Source organism: Aulonocara stuartgranti, assembly GCF_965226115.1.
Source record: "Aulonocara stuartgranti genome assembly, chromosome: 18".
NCBI classification, from domain to species: domain Eukaryota; kingdom Metazoa; phylum Chordata; class Actinopteri; order Cichliformes; family Cichlidae; genus Aulonocara; species Aulonocara stuartgranti.
Genome location: NC_138954.1, coordinates 8,728,845 through 8,743,931, shown reverse-complemented (window position 1 = coordinate 8,743,931; position 15,087 = coordinate 8,728,845). Strand labels below are relative to the sequence as shown.

General features: G+C 39.0%; 2 protein-coding genes across 7 annotated transcripts in view; both read left to right on the top strand.

The window, feature by feature from the left end:
• The window catches only part of svilb (supervillin b), a 51,848-nt gene extending 44,386 nt beyond the window's left edge, over positions 1-7,462 (top strand). For all 6 annotated transcript variants that reach the window (XM_082512691.1, XM_082512690.1, XM_082512689.1 and 3 more), the window contains 5 exons: positions 980-1,135; positions 2,177-2,320; positions 2,422-2,543; positions 2,922-3,077; positions 6,648-7,462. In XM_082512691.1, the coding sequence (XP_082368817.1) occupies positions 980-1,135; positions 2,177-2,320; positions 2,422-2,543; positions 2,922-3,077; positions 6,648-6,734 (665 nt within the window). In that variant the 3' untranslated portion in view covers positions 6,735-7,462. The remainder of the gene's footprint in view (positions 1-979; positions 1,136-2,176; positions 2,321-2,421; positions 2,544-2,921; positions 3,078-6,647) is intronic.
• Positions 7,463-8,687: 1,225 nt separating this feature from the next.
• On the top strand, positions 8,688-13,525 carry LOC309693267 (acyl-coenzyme A thioesterase 1-like). The gene is made up of 4 exons (XM_082512328.1): positions 8,688-8,845; positions 11,064-11,525; positions 12,337-12,521; positions 12,875-13,525. Exons 1-4 carry the CDS (start codon positions 8,743-8,745, stop codon positions 13,481-13,483), a joined length of 1,359 nt encoding a protein of 452 aa, XP_082368454.1. The 5' UTR covers positions 8,688-8,742; the 3' UTR covers positions 13,484-13,525.
• Positions 13,526-15,087: the final 1,562 nt, after the last annotated feature.

Here is a 15,087-nt window from a genome sequence, read left to right as displayed (position 1 = left end):
AAAGTTAAAAATATCTTGTTTAGCTCACATTATGAATTCAATACATACAATAAAATTCATACAGCATACTTGCTTATACTACCACACAGTAAAATTGCTCTTTTGCATTCTTGTACATTGCACAATAAAGTGCATGAATATATTATCTGTAGGTCAAATTTTAACCTTTTTAAAAGCCCTTACGATGGCTTAATAACAATTTAGTTCAATTTTATTTTATTTATAACCAACTCAAGCCTCAATGTGATTTTTACTCTAGGGCAGTGATTCCCAAATTGTGGGCCCGGTGTTGCAGGTGGTCCACAGTAATAACAGAAACTCAGTTTGAAATTGCTCACAAGTATGTACAGTTACATATTTATATTCGTTTATATAAAAAGTGAATCAAAACTGGTAATAAAAGACAGTTAGTTTGTGTTATTGCAAATATTACTCTGACCTAAATTTTATGCTTATGCATTGAATTTTGTGTCCCAGTGCCAGGTGGGTTACACATTAGTCATAACACATGAGCTCAGTGTGACTATGCATATGACTGGGTAGCATTAGCAGTTCATAGTCAACAGCTTGTGTTTCTTGTTTTTTAGTATTAAAACATTCAAAGAAATACATCACTTTCTCTTGTGTTTTGAATTGAAGATTTAAGATTGGGTGGACTTCATGGGAATTTTTGGTTTTTAAAGAGGTCACAGGATTCTTGAATTTGGGAATGACTGTTTTAATGTAAAGACCTAATGCTCTTTACTCTACAATATAAGATTTTAGAGTATTTCACAAACTGCAGTATTTTTATTTTTTTAGGAATTAACAATAACAACAATTGTTTATCAAAAATATATAAATGAAATCAGAAATAACAGGTTTGATTTTTTTTTTCCAATGTTTAACAAAATATTAAATCATGAGGTGTAGTCTAAAGCTCTCCACACCTACACTGGTCATCATCCGAAGAAGGATGATGTATCTTGTTGTTTGTCAGATCCAGGAAAATTCAATTTCACCCCACGGCTCTTCCAGCTGAGCAGCACATCTGGAGATTTTGTAGCAAATGAGTTTTTCCACCCGTCCAGAGCTCCAGACCTGGTCAGCTCGCTGCCTTTCCTGCAGGAAGATCTGTACAATGCACCTCAACCTGGTGAGACTGAAACACAAACGTTTGGCGGGTGGGGATTTATATTCTTCTAGTTAAGGCTTCCATCCATCCTTGCTCCATAAGCTTCGAGTGAGGAAACAGGAGTGTTTTAGATAGACATGCCATCCACCTCATTTAAAATCTATAGCAACTGTGTGATGCTGTCATTATCAATATGGACCAAAATCTCTGAATGTTTTCAGCGTCTTGTTTAACCCACTACTAGCTGAGTATACCTAATAAAGTATCCAGTGATTGGATATAGGGAACCTTCCTAGAGGTAGAAAAAGTGGTGAAGCATATCTGTCTGATGTATGTGCATTTATGTAATTCTTTATTCATTTCCACAATTCATTACTGTTCATTTTTTGGACGATTCAGGGTTTGTGCGTCATTTGTTCATCTGCACAGTTAAGAACAGATTTGTGAGAACACACTCTTTGTGAATGAAGACCAATGTTTTTATTGACTGCTGGGGAATAAAATGAGCAGCTGAGCTGTTATGAAAACAGTTTTATTTTAATTATGTTGAATTATTTGTGGACAAAATACATGCATAAACTGTACTGTGGGAGCTCTAATGTGCAAGAGTATTCATATTCATCATCTCAGCTCAAAGGTTGTTTTTCTTTTCATTTAGTTTAATCTTGTGTCATTTGAGTAAAATATACACCTATGTACATTTCTACAACCTGAACCTTTAGAACACGTCAGTGTTTTAGAATGAGATCAGTTGTATCTGTCCAAGATGGTGCCAGAGAGAGTGAGGATATAAAAATAGCTTCATCCCATCATCTCTTTCTCACATCCTTGCAAAAACAAGATGAAGAGATGTTATTTAGGAACTGATTTTTTGCAAAATGAAAGACACACTTTCAAATCTCATTGTCTTTTTTATCCTCACACTGATGCTCGCACAGACTTAAAGGATCATTTGGGGGGGGGGGGACACTTTAAAATGTAGATGCGTAACTACAAATCCAGAACATACAGTATGCAGATTACACCGCATATTTCTTACTGTATCTTATGTCTCTGGCACAGCTTTGTTCCTGGTGGATAACTTCCATGAGGTTTACCTGTGGCAGGGCTGGTGGCCTCAGGACAGCGAGAGGACTGGCTCTGCTCATATCCGCTGGGATGCAGACAGGAAGTGCGCGATGGAGACTGTGCTGCAGTACTGCAAACGTGAGGCAAACATCCAGAAACTTTAAAAGCAGAAAAGAAAAACATTAGGAAAAGGTTAATGTGTGATTTAATGAGAACCTTGTGCTGATTTTCTCCTGCAGAGAGGAATGAGAAGAAGTCTCAGAAGTCATACCTGATCCACGCTGGCCTGGAGCCGCTCACCTTCACCAACATGTTTCCCAGCTGGGAGCACAGAGAGGACGTGGCTGAGATTACAGAGAAAGTGAGCAAGACATATTGTTATCCTATACTTTTTCTCTTGGACGTCACTGCAATAGCTTTCCATATTCATGTTCAAAGTAATTCATATTTAGTTTATACTCAGCCTTGCACCCCCTCAGGTCAGTTTCATGTCCGAAACAAGCTATTCTGACTCCCTTCATCCTTCTTTTAAAACATCTTTTTCCGTCCCAAATAAAAAGAAATAAAAAATTAAATAAAACTTCCTTTCTTCCTGCACCTCCTTTTTTATATGCCCTCATCCAAAGTGGAAAATGTGATTAACATTTAGATTATGCTATATTTTTCCTTCCTCACTGATACAAAGCGGTTTCTCACAATTACTACAAAGGAGCCTGTGCATGCTCTGTTGTGGCTGCAGGAGGCGGAGGTGTGTAACCAGATCATCCTGGTGGAGGACGTGTTGGCCCGGCTCTGTCAGAACACCTTCCCTCTGGCTCAGCTACAGGCCCGGCCGCTGCCAGAGGGAGTTGACCCACTCTGCCTGGAGCTCTACCTGTCTGACCAGGACTTTGAGGTCAGTAAAGTGAAGAAAAACTATTTTACTTTTGCTTTGAAGTTTTTGTTGGCAGCGTTTTAGTCACACAAAAAAATCAGCATGTTTCTTTCCTTTTACCAGATTTTTTTTTATAACTTTTAAATCTGATAACAATGACAGCTCAGTTGAAATCAAATTAGTCACATGACTTACCTGTGACCTAATTAAAGTAGAAGTGTAATATCTATAGTAGCAGCTTTTTGACACAGTGAGGCATTTTTTCTGAAGTGACATTTTCACTTAGTTATCTTTTATTGATGAGAAAGAAAATATAGCTGATGACATTTTAACACTGTGGCAAACAGGAAAATGTTGCCTGACTGTACCTATAAAAAGCAAAAACTGTATCTGTTTGGTTTGTTCCCTGGAAGTTCCCTGGCCGTTTACAAGTGTGCATTTGCAATTTCACCATCAGCCTCAGACTTACATAGACAGCAGACAACTTCTTTGTCAATCTGTTCTGTCTTACAAGTTTTGAGTTTCGGTCTGTAACCTGGAGGCTAAACAGGAGGATCGTCCCCAGGATGAGAGTGGCAGTGCACAGTTCAGGTGTAAAGTCCTGAGGCCTCTGAGAGGGGACTTTCAGTGCAAAAAGCCTGAATGTGAGGCCACAGACAGACAATTGAAAGGAGCCACACCAGCAAAATGACCTGCTAATCTCCAGTTTTGCCTCTTTTTCGTCTTTGTCCTCTTCCATCATTTTGAGAAGCATACATGCAGATATACTTACAGAATGAAGCTTCCAGAAAGCAAAGAGAAAACAGCAGCAACACTGGAAATGCTGCAAAGATGCACAAACAGACAATTCTGAAATAGATCTCAGCCAATTTTATCTGGTGCATATTTTCTCTTTCTTTTCTTTTTTTATTGGCACAAGCAAAAATAACCTCAGTGATTCACATCAGTGATTTGAGCAGATATGTAGCAGGTACATCAACAAGTATAAATGGTGGAAAACCAGAACTGTACACAGTAACTAACCTTCAGTCATTAAAATCCATCTAACACCATCTAACTCTCACTTTACAGACCAGTTTGTAGGTGGATTCAGGTAAGAAGAGATGCTCGTGTGACTCATCCGCACTGATGACCCGTCCTTCTCTCGAGCACGTCAGCGCTGTGTTTAAAAAAAAATCACTCCTGTCTCTTGAGTGTGGTGCTGGTCGAGGAGGAAAGGTTGTGCTTGGCTGCACGATTATGTCTGAAAAGATCATCCAGAAACACCCTTACGCTGTTAGACAGTACTTTATAAAAGCTGCAATCACAAAGGACTTGGCACTTCAACTCCTTCACACAGGAGACAACAAATACAAAATGACACATGATCCAAAATTAGCTTCCATCTCTGCTGGGAGAAAAGATGAAAAGTTACAACTGACCACTTGAATCAGTCAGAGAATTCAGGATTTGATTGGTATGTGCTGTAAGTGTGTACTTTTATACACTTCAGTTAATACCTCAGAGTTAAAGCTATAACTCTAATGTGCTTCTAAAGTCCTTCTTATTATAAATGACATAAAACATTCATAGTTTACAACCCCTTAAATATCCTACATACAGGACTTAAAAATTATTACATTATTTTCTTTTTCCTAAATGATCTTATGTAGGACGGGATTTATAGATAGGCTAAACTTTTCATGTTCATTCAGGGTGTGCCCATAATGGTAAATCCACTGTAGGCTACCTTTAACTCATACCTGCACATTCTTAGACCAAGTGAGGTGCCATTTTTACAGCAGTGAAAACCCTAAAGATGATGATGACGATGACCTGTCAATAGCTTGACAAGGATGGTTAGTCATCGATGTTGAAGCTAGTGGCTGGAAAGAAATCTAAACTCTGCATTTAGTTTGCTTCAGACGGAGGAGAATGAGATTTCATTTTAGAAAAAACGTGAGATTTTCATGTTATTTTAATATTAATAAACACATCTAGCAGGCGTTCTTAAACTCAGCCTGGATAGACGTATATTTTCATTGTATGTTTGGTCTCAAATTGTATATAAAGTAGTAAAAAGTATTAAAAGCCTTAAATATATATTCTCTGTACCTGTAAACACCCAGTATTGCTCAGAATCGCATCAGGATTATTTGTCACTATTTACTAATATTGTATAGAAAAAAACCATCAGGAAATTATGGATTTTATGTAATGTTATAATTAATAATAATTAGTTACATCCTAGTGAGTTAAGAGGTCGCTTATCTCTTGATGTTTTCCTTGGTGGGAGCGGGTTTAGACTTTGAAATGATGTGTTTATGCTCTTGTGATAATTGACAGGTTTTATCTGCGCAGCTGCAGTTTATCTCTCCGACCACGCCGCACTCCTTCCACACTTCTCTGCTCCTGCAGCTTTTCTCTTTGCACGCACGCACACAACTTCTACCTTTCCTCTCAGTGCAAATAAATGCTCTTTAGTGATTCACTGTTATCTGCACTGCAGTCTGACTCACTATCTGTCTGTGGAGCACAACATGGAGGCATGAAAAAACACCAACACTGGATGGAGTTGATTTGTTTCCCCACAGGGCACAAGATATCACGTCATGTTAGAGAATCAGTGAATTAGCAGATGTGATTGTACAAGAAAATATTTGAAAATATTGTTTTCCTATTTATATTAAACTGAACTTTTCTGAAAATTGTGCGCTCTGAAACATCTCACTGTGAAAGTACCAAAAAATGTATAATCACTAAGCACCTACTCATCTGTTTATCCATGAAATGATCCAGTGCAAAGTGCAAAGGACAACATCCTGCAGATATGGCGCTGGAGCTTCACTCAATCAAACATGATTGATCAGGTGATTTGAGCACTTCTAAAGACGCTGATCTCCTGAATTTTCATTGCAAAGGTGAAGATAGATAGATAGCCAGCCAAAAAGGTGTTTGGTCTATCATCTGGACACAGGAAAGAGAACAAGGATACAGGAAACAGAGAAGAGTATTCCAAGGAAGAGGTTTGCAAAGAAGAAGTGGGATGTGAGGCTGAATAACAAGGAAGGAGAAAGGATTTGCATCCACAGAGACCGACGTAGGGCACATCGGACATCTGAAGAAGCTTTTATGCAAACATGAAGCTGTGGATGCTTAAAACAGCTTGATCTAATTAGGGTTGGGCAGATAGGCACAAAGGATAGAATTAGGAAGCAAAATCAATGATCATGTGAATAAACTAACCTTCAGAGTAAAACAGGAAGTAGGAAAAAGGCATACCTACACAAGAAGACTGAAACTAAACATGATAAGAGAGACATTTAAATGTTTCCTGTCTTAGACTTTTATCAAATTATATTTTTTGGTGCTTTGACAGTCAGTGTTTCATCAAATGCACCTGCTAACAAAACTTAACACATTCAGGGTGTGTTAGTATAAAACAAAGGCTGAATTTTGTCACCGAACAACAATATTGATCATGTTGAACCATTATTAGTTAGAGTTAAATTGCCATCTCTCCTCTCTGAGGCTGTGCTTGGCATTCAGTGATGATCCTATCACACTGCCTGTGTTCTCTTCTGAAACGTTTGTCTCTTTTTCTGACCCCAGAAAGCTTTGGAGGTGAAGAGAGAGGAATATGAACGTCTGCCAGGGTGGAAGCAAGTGAACTTAAAGAAGGCCAAAGGACTGTTTTAATCGTGTTTTTAATAGGAGTTGGTACGTGAAGAGGTACAAGAGAGGACAGTCAAGAGGGAGATGCGAGAAGAAGCCGCAGAGAGATGAACCTGCTTTTGATCTGATACGAGGAGAATGAGACTGGAGATGCACTCGCCTCGCTTATAGTGATGTTTTACTTCTCAACTTTGTCGTTACTTAACAAAATGAAATTCAAGTGGTATAACAAGCAGGTTAAAAAAAAAAGACACCTGGCTTTGTTGCATACATGGCTTTTATGTGTGTCATAGCACTAAAATCACCGCTTATGGACTCATCAAAGAAAAAGACTTGGACACTTGTTGTCAGAGTGCCATGCTGTGGTTGTGTATGTGTGCGACTGTATATAATGTTTGTGTGCAACGTTAATTTGTGTAAAACTGTGTGTAGGTGCGCCTGTGACTTTGTATCTATGTAAAAACGAGTCCTGTCGTGTCAGATGTTGTAAGGAAAGTCGTCACTTCTTCTGTCCACACTGTCTGGATGCTGCCAGGCCTCATAGGTAACTCATATTGCTCAAAACTGCTGAAGTGACCCTGGTTTATTGGGCACCTGAGAGTTTCATTAGGAGAGAAACAGCAGCTTGAAGAATCTGATTGTATAGTGCCTTGCTTTTTGTGTACAGTTTATATACAGAAATTCTAGTCTGCATTTTTAAAGACTTTCTTTGTGATATAAGACATAGTGAATTAAATCACAATAATGCTCAACTCAGAAGTGGAGTCATTTGTGTCCTTGCTGCATACACTTTCATTTCATTGCATCATATCTCCAAAATACAGATTCTATCATGCTATCAGGAAAGAGTGAAGGGGGAAACTATAGCAACTGTTCCAAGTATTTTTACATAACTGAGTTTTTCCTTTTTCACTTTTTTTTCACAATTTTTTTTCTGGTGGTTGTAATGAACTACTGGACTCTGCCCTCTTCTTTTGATCTAACTTGAAGATTAAAATAAAAAAAATATCATAAAATGTTTTCCTAATTCCAAAGACGCTGTGATGCAGAGTAGAATATAAATAGGAACTGAATGCAATGATTCTATATTTTTTTCACAGCACAGCACAAAAAACATCAAGTGTTTGAACTTTGAGGGGGAAAAAATGTCAGTTTAAATTTCCTGGCAGCAACATGTCTCAGAACACTTGGGCCAGTGTAGCATCCCCACTTCTTTTGGAAACTACTGTTAAATGTTTGGGAACAGACCCGTTGCTGTGCTTCTGGGGGAGGAATATTGTTGGGACAGTGTAGTTTTTGTGTATTTTTTGTTTGATGATGCAATAAGTCTTTTCAACCTGAAAGGTGAAAGGCCTGCAAGTGCTCCTGAGCGCAGTGATTTTCATGACAGAATCAATCATGGAAATCACTGCATGTGCTGCTTGAGCCTCTCTGAATCTTTAGATGATATTAAGCACTGCAAATAATGAGACAAGCATAGAAAGGCCTTTTTTTCAGAAACTGTAAGTTGAATGCAAGTTTATTTTGTGAAAAATCTAACTGATCCTATCAGGACAGCTGAAAAATCTTCTGCTGATTAAAGAAAATGAAAAAAAATTAGGTGCCCAGTGTCCGAAGTCTCTGTGGATTAACTATCATTTCAAATTTCTTTTTCTATTCTGTGTATCAACTTTTAATTGCAGTGGGGAGAACTTATAGATGTTTTTTCTAAGGTTTACTTTGAGATTTGTGTGTTGTGCTGAATAGTGTAAACTAAAGACAATTAAAATGTGGGGTATTATCTCAATATCCGGACATGGGTGTAAAAAATCTGTACTATCCCACACCTGGACGTTTGCTTACCCTAACGCACCTGCTTAGCCCGTGTCAGCCTGTTAGACGGTTTCAGCGCCCTCTGCCGGACACCATTTAGCATTACATTAGCTGGATTCAACAGTTTTACTACTGCAGTCACTCAGTAACATTGGTGCTTATTTACCAAAATATATTCCAGCAGAGAGCTGAACAGAACAGAGTCTGCGCAGACTTCGTCATGACGCGCATTGATCGGGAAGGGGTCTGGAGTCTGAGAGAGCGAACAACGTGCTTTAGATTAACCCGATTTAGTAAAACAGTAATTGAATCCATCCGCCTCGGTAAGTTTTGTTTTTAAGACAGAGAAGAAAATCTGAAGACATGCAGGCCACTCCCAGTTATGCGTCTGTGCTCAGATGTTTTGAAAGTGTATATAAAATACGCTTCTTCTTTTGCACAGCGAATACCTTCGTCAGAGCTGGCGTGGAGATCTCTGCAGAAGTTTAACACTATTTAAAGTATAGTTTATTTTCTGGAAGATTTACCCAGATTCTCCAGTATAGTTTCAGACTTACCGGTAAACTAATTAAAAGTGCGATTTTTTTTTCAAAGGGAGCAAGTAACTTTACTGTTTTAGTTTTACTGCGTTTGCGTTACACCGCGCTTAAATTTCTTTGCGCTTCTACCCTAAATTTTTTTGGTAGTCTTTTTCCTTTGGTGAATTTTGACCTTTACTACAAGCATAATTTCACTAGACTGTAAATTTACTTTGACTATCATCTTGCTGAAGAAAGTCGACTATGATGGCATTATATGGGAAATTGCGCTTCCCTCTGTTTGTTTCTTGTTTGTTTCAGTATTAAAATGCACGATACAATCTAATAGTAAATTCAAAAATACATTTATGGAAGGTTGTTTCTTTTCTGTTTAACAATAATCACCAACGAAGAAGACGCACTACCACAAAACCTAGGGTAGAAGCGCAAAAATATTTAAACGACCTTTAGCCTAAAAAAACTTGGATCTGTCCGCCTGTGTGAATTAATTGAGAGGAGATTGGTTGTTGCATGGACATGATCCAAGGGCATGTCGGAGCACTGGGCGTAGGTTCAACACCTGTTTAACTGATTGTTAATACAAACATCTATTTAGCCATCCAGTGGCCTGCTGAGTTTAAATTGAGCATCAGAATTTAGAAGAGATTTTAATTTGCATTTGCAAAGAGGTCAAAGAACAACGCAGAGTGCAACAACAGAAAATAATAATAGCAAACACAGAATCATTTATAGAAACAAGGTATATACCCGCTGTGATTACAGAATACAATCAGACAAAACAATCTGTACAGTCGAGTATATCTTGTAATAGAGGATTATATAAAGACGTGATGCTATGGAGCCTTCCATTCAGCCATATCAAATTAAAACAGACAGAATCTTCCACCACAACATATTAAGGATATCCGCACTCTTTGACATCATCAGGATCCAAGAACAAACTGCCATCAGTGAGAAAACGATGCTTTAGAACAGCCACTCCCAAAGTCGAGAGTGCTGCAGCCCATTTAAAAAAAGAAAACCTAGCGGGGCCCACCCAATCTGAAATCCTCCCTCTAATTAAAATACAAAAGAAATGTATATGTTTCCTTGAAAACAAAACAAACATAAACAACTCAGGCTATAATTTGCTATTGTTACCCAATCATATGCATAATGTTAAGGCCAGTGTGTGACCCCGCCTGCCACAGGGATACAAATTTAAATACATGAGCAGAAAATTAAGGTCACAGTAATGAATAATATCACAAACTAACCACCTCGTACTACCAGTTCGAATTCACTTTTTATATAAGTAAATTAACTTGTATGAACATGTAACTACACATACTTCCGAGTAATTCCAAACCGAATTTCTGTTAATACTGTGGTCCACCTGCAGTATCTTTACAGCCCACCAGAGGGCCCCAGCCCACACCTTGGGAATCCCTGCTTTAGAAAATTACTTTGGACACTAGAATGTAGGGAAAAAATGACCTTTCACATCCAGTAACTATGTGAAAGGTCATCAAAATGCACCTGTGAGAGTTTTCTCCAGTGACTGATCAGAGCAGGAAAAATACCCAGTGTATTATTGCTTGTTTCTTTTTCTCTGCATCATTGGCATTAAATTTATGAAGTTTTACTACTGAAAATTTTGATATATCCCAGTAGACAGCTGAATTAAAATTAAATAGGTTGCTGTTTGTAACAAAGCTGAAATGTAATTTTCAGCCTTTAAAATTTCATGTGGTTAAAAAGTTGTGAGATTTAAAAAATGCTGGGACATTAAAAAGTGCCACATTTTGACCTAACACTGTATACTTTCTGGTCTGTAACTCCAGTAATCTACATAGTATGTAGCATTGCGTCCTCAAATATATTGAAGTTAAAAAAAAAGAAGATCTGATTCTGATGGTGTCGAGTGGGAAGCATTCCAAGAATGTTTCTTTTTTATTTTCCTTGCAATGACCCATTTGTCCAAATATTGAACATTCATGGAGTTCAGTCTTTGATCTTTCAGAAAAGATGTCCTCCCAAGTCAGGCTGAGGCTGCTGCCGAGCACCAGGTGTCTGTTTGATGAGCCCGTTCAGCTGAAAGTGGCCGGGCTGCGGTCAAGGCAGGTAGTCACAATCAGAGCCACATCGACCGACGAGAGAGAAGTGGTGTTCGGCTCTTCAGCCACTTACAGGGCAGATGATGGCGGAGAGGTCGACCTGAACCGAGACCCCTCACTCAACGGGAGCTACGTTGGAGTGCAGCCCATGGGTCTGCTGCAGTCACTGAAGGCAGACACTTTGCACAAGTACTTCTTCAAGAACAAAGCTCTGAACCCTCACGTGGTGAAGTTTTCTGTGCATGAGCAGGAGGCGGATGGCAGGATACTGGCAGAAGAGACAAACGAGAGGTTTTTGATGGGAGACGGGGTCAGTCGGGACCCAGTCAAAGAGGGGAACATACGAGGAGTCTTGTTTACACCCCCAGGTACTGTATGTGGTTTTCCACTTAGAAGTATTCACTATCATTACAGTGGGCCCCCTTTTTTTTTTTAACAGGTGGCGAAGGTATATTTTCTGCAAAGGGTACATCACTTTTCTTGATTCAATTTCAATTCAATTTTATTTATATAGCGCCAAATCACAACAACAGTCGCCTCAAAGTATTTATATTGTAAGGCAGACCCTACAATAATACATACAAAGAATAACCCAACAATCAAATGACCCCCTATGAGCAAGAACTTTGGCGACAGTGGGAAGGAAAAACTGCCTTTTAACAGGAAGAAACCTCCCGCAGAACCAGGCTCAGGGAGGGGCGGGGCCATCTGGGGTGAGAGAAGGAAGACAGGATAGAAGACATGTTGTGGAAGAGAGACAGAGATTAATAACAGATGTCTTAAAAGATGTCTCAGTTCCTAAAATGCATCTGGAGGACAGAGGAGGGGGTGGCTTGTCAGATTAGCTGTAATCATATTTGCACAGCTGTATCCTTTGTAGAAGTACTTATTGTACTACTTTGGGAAGTTATTTAAAAGTATCCTTAAATATAAAATAAATGTGTTTAACACCTCTGAGATCATAAAATACAGCACTAATTGGGCTGTAATGAAACTATATGATGAAACTTACACCAAAATCACGATACATGAGTGAAAAACATTTTAATTCATATTTAAACTGGAAAACATAGATGAAGTGTTGAATATGGATCTTTTATTGTAGGGCTTTAGGTTAAAGTTTCACATTATGCATGATTATAACCTACTTACATGAAACTTTTGTTGTCTGTGTTCTAGGAGAAGGTCCGTTCCCTGCTGTGCTGGATCTGGGCACCTTCATGTCTGAGAAAAGAGCCTGTTTGCTGGCCAACAAAGGGTTTCTGGTCCTCACGATTGCTGTGTTCAGTGACAGACAAAATATGAAAGAGATACATCTGGACCCCTTTAAAGAAGCCGTGGATTTCTTACGCCACCACCCCAAGGTGGGTCCAGTGGGTGACACTTAAGCTAGCAGCGTAACTTTACAAGAACCCATGTAACTGTGTGTTCAGACCGAATGTGAAGCAAATGTTTTTGTTTTTTTTTTGGGGGGGGGGAATGATTGCATGCGTAGTCTGTGAAATGCAGTGAACTGGTTAAAAATCAGTCAGGTTTGAAGAATTGCTTGGCAAAAAGTGAGACACTGCTTTAGGGAGTCCTAGTTATGTGTAGTTACGAGTTATGTGCCAGAACACCCATTTTTTTCTTTAAACTGTTCCAGTTTAAATGCCCAGCAGGTCACAACTTTTAATACTTTGGAATTGCCGGTTTCTGAGCTCTGTGTGTTATTTCACAGGCGGGCAGTAAAGGAGTCGGCATAATATCAAGATCAAAGGGAACAGATATCGCGCTCTCTCTTGCTGCATTCGTGCCCGGTGTGGAGGCCTTAGTTTGGATCAATGGCACCAGTGCCAGTGTGGGCACTCCCCTCTACTACAAGAAACAGCAGATCCTCTCACCCTTAATGTTTGACTTCAGCAAGGTGATTACCACCAAGTCTGGAGCAAACCTTATCAAGTATGCTACTGAAGATCCCCTGGAAGAGAAGAACAAAGGAAGCCTCGTCCCCATTGAACGAGCCAAGAGCCAGTTTCTCTTTGTGGCTGCAGAGGATGACCTCAACTGGGACAGCAAGGCCTACATGGACCAGATGGTGGAGAGACTGAAGCGTCGTGGGAAGGAGAACTTTGAGACTATTTTTTATCCTGGAGCTGGACATTTGCTGGAGCCACCCTATGGACCCTTCTGTTCCTCTGCTTTCCATGGGATGCTTAGCTTCTCAGTGGTGTGGGGAGGGGAGCCCAGGGCCCACGCAGCAGCAGAGATCCACCTGTGGAAGAAGATAGAGGAGTTCTTTAGAACTCACCTGAGTTGTGATGCTGCACAGGCTAAAGCCAATTTATAAACAGGATTTGAAAGATAAAACAAAAAACAACTATTGAATATATTATTTTATTTGCTTGTGAATATTTTCTGTTCTGTCTTTGAATGCATTTCATGTTTGATTTTAATATCAGAATACTTTAATAATTCCTCAGGGAATTATGTGGGTTACAGTTACTCCAGGACAACAGTAAATGGCCTGTATTTGTATAGCGCTTTTCTAGTCCCCAAGGACCCCAAAGCGCTTTATACATCCAGTCATTCGCCCATTCACACACACATTCACACACTGGTGATGGCAAGCTACACTGTAGCCACAGCCACCCTGGGGCGCACTGACAGAGGCAGTAACTTCTTCCTCACCTCATCAAGCTCTTCTGACTGCTGCTGAGCTCCAAAGCTTTTTACCTGCTTGGAATTTGTGTTGACTGAATACATAAATTCATAAATCAAGTTTAATACAATGGCAGCAAAGATTAAAAGAAATATTTGTGTTCAGCTTGTGAGTGACCATCCTACAGCTATCTGGGTGAGGTCACTACCAGAAAACAGCAAGGAAGGAGACCAAAGACGCCACCTGGGAGATATCGCTACAGAATAAATGTTACAATACAAATGCGAACACACAGGAAAAAAAGGTTAAACCATACAAGACCAACTCCAAGTTAAAGAACTGCATTATTATAGCACATTTCTAAAGTATATTTCACTACCACAGTAGTACAAGGATGAAAATGGCACCACAGAAAACTAGCACATTACTCATCAATGCTGCTCTTTTTTATGATAAATAACAATGTATTTTAAAATACTGATGTATTGAAAAACAAGACAAATTAAGTGTAAAAACCTTTGACTTGTGGTTGTGAAAGTATTTGCACCACTATCAACTACAGCAGACTCCAAATGCGATTTTGTCATCCTTTAATAGGTAGAAAATGGAGAAATTAAAGTAGAAATGACTAAGTCCTACATTTGTGAGTGTTAAACAAATGTATTCCTGCTTCAGCATTTAACTGTAATGACAGATTAACTGCTAACAGACATTATCTGTTTATTAAACTCAAGAATTAAACATAATTGAATTTATGACTGTTTTATAGGTTCACCTTATTTGTTTACCAATCTAATGTCAGTCATCTCAACTCTGTATTGTCTTTGGTTGCTAGACTAACAAGCCAGTCCAAAACACTCTTTTCTGCTTTGGGGCGGGACAAGTGGTAAAGGTTCAGGTGAACCTGTGGGACCTGACACAGAAGCTAAGTCCTAAGAATTAGTGATGGGAATTCCGGCTCTTTTTAGAGAACCGGCTCTTTCAGCTCGGCTCACTAAAAAGAGACGGCTCTTTCGGCTCTTCAGGTTGTTTTGTTGCTTTAATTAATTTATTATTAACAACAATATAAAATTATGCACAAAAGGAATTACTAATGTAAAAAAAAAAAAAGTGGTTTTATTTATGTATGTTTATATATAAATATATACAGTGGCCCCTAGAGATAAAGCCCGTACAAACTCCAAAAAGCACGTACAAATTCTAAAGGACGTAGAAACTCCAAAACACATTTCTAGCGTTAACTGAACTTCCAAAACAGAGCTACCTAGATCACTTAAATTACACAATTGAAA

What these genes read in the sequence shown, in the direction of transcription:
- LOC309693267 (XM_082512328.1), top strand. Translation starts at nt 8,743, where the DNA reads ATGACGCGCATTGATCGGGAAGGGGTCTGGAGTCTGAGAGAGCGAACA. An exon ending in AATTGAATCCATCCGCCTCG is followed by an intron (nt 8,846 to 11,063) that starts GTAAGTTTTGTT and finishes TTGATCTTTCAG; the next exon opens with AAAAGATGTCCTCCCAAGTC. An exon ending in TCTTACGCCACCACCCCAAG is followed by an intron (nt 12,522 to 12,874) that starts GTGGGTCCAGTG and finishes GTTATTTCACAG; the next exon opens with GCGGGCAGTAAAGGAGTCGG.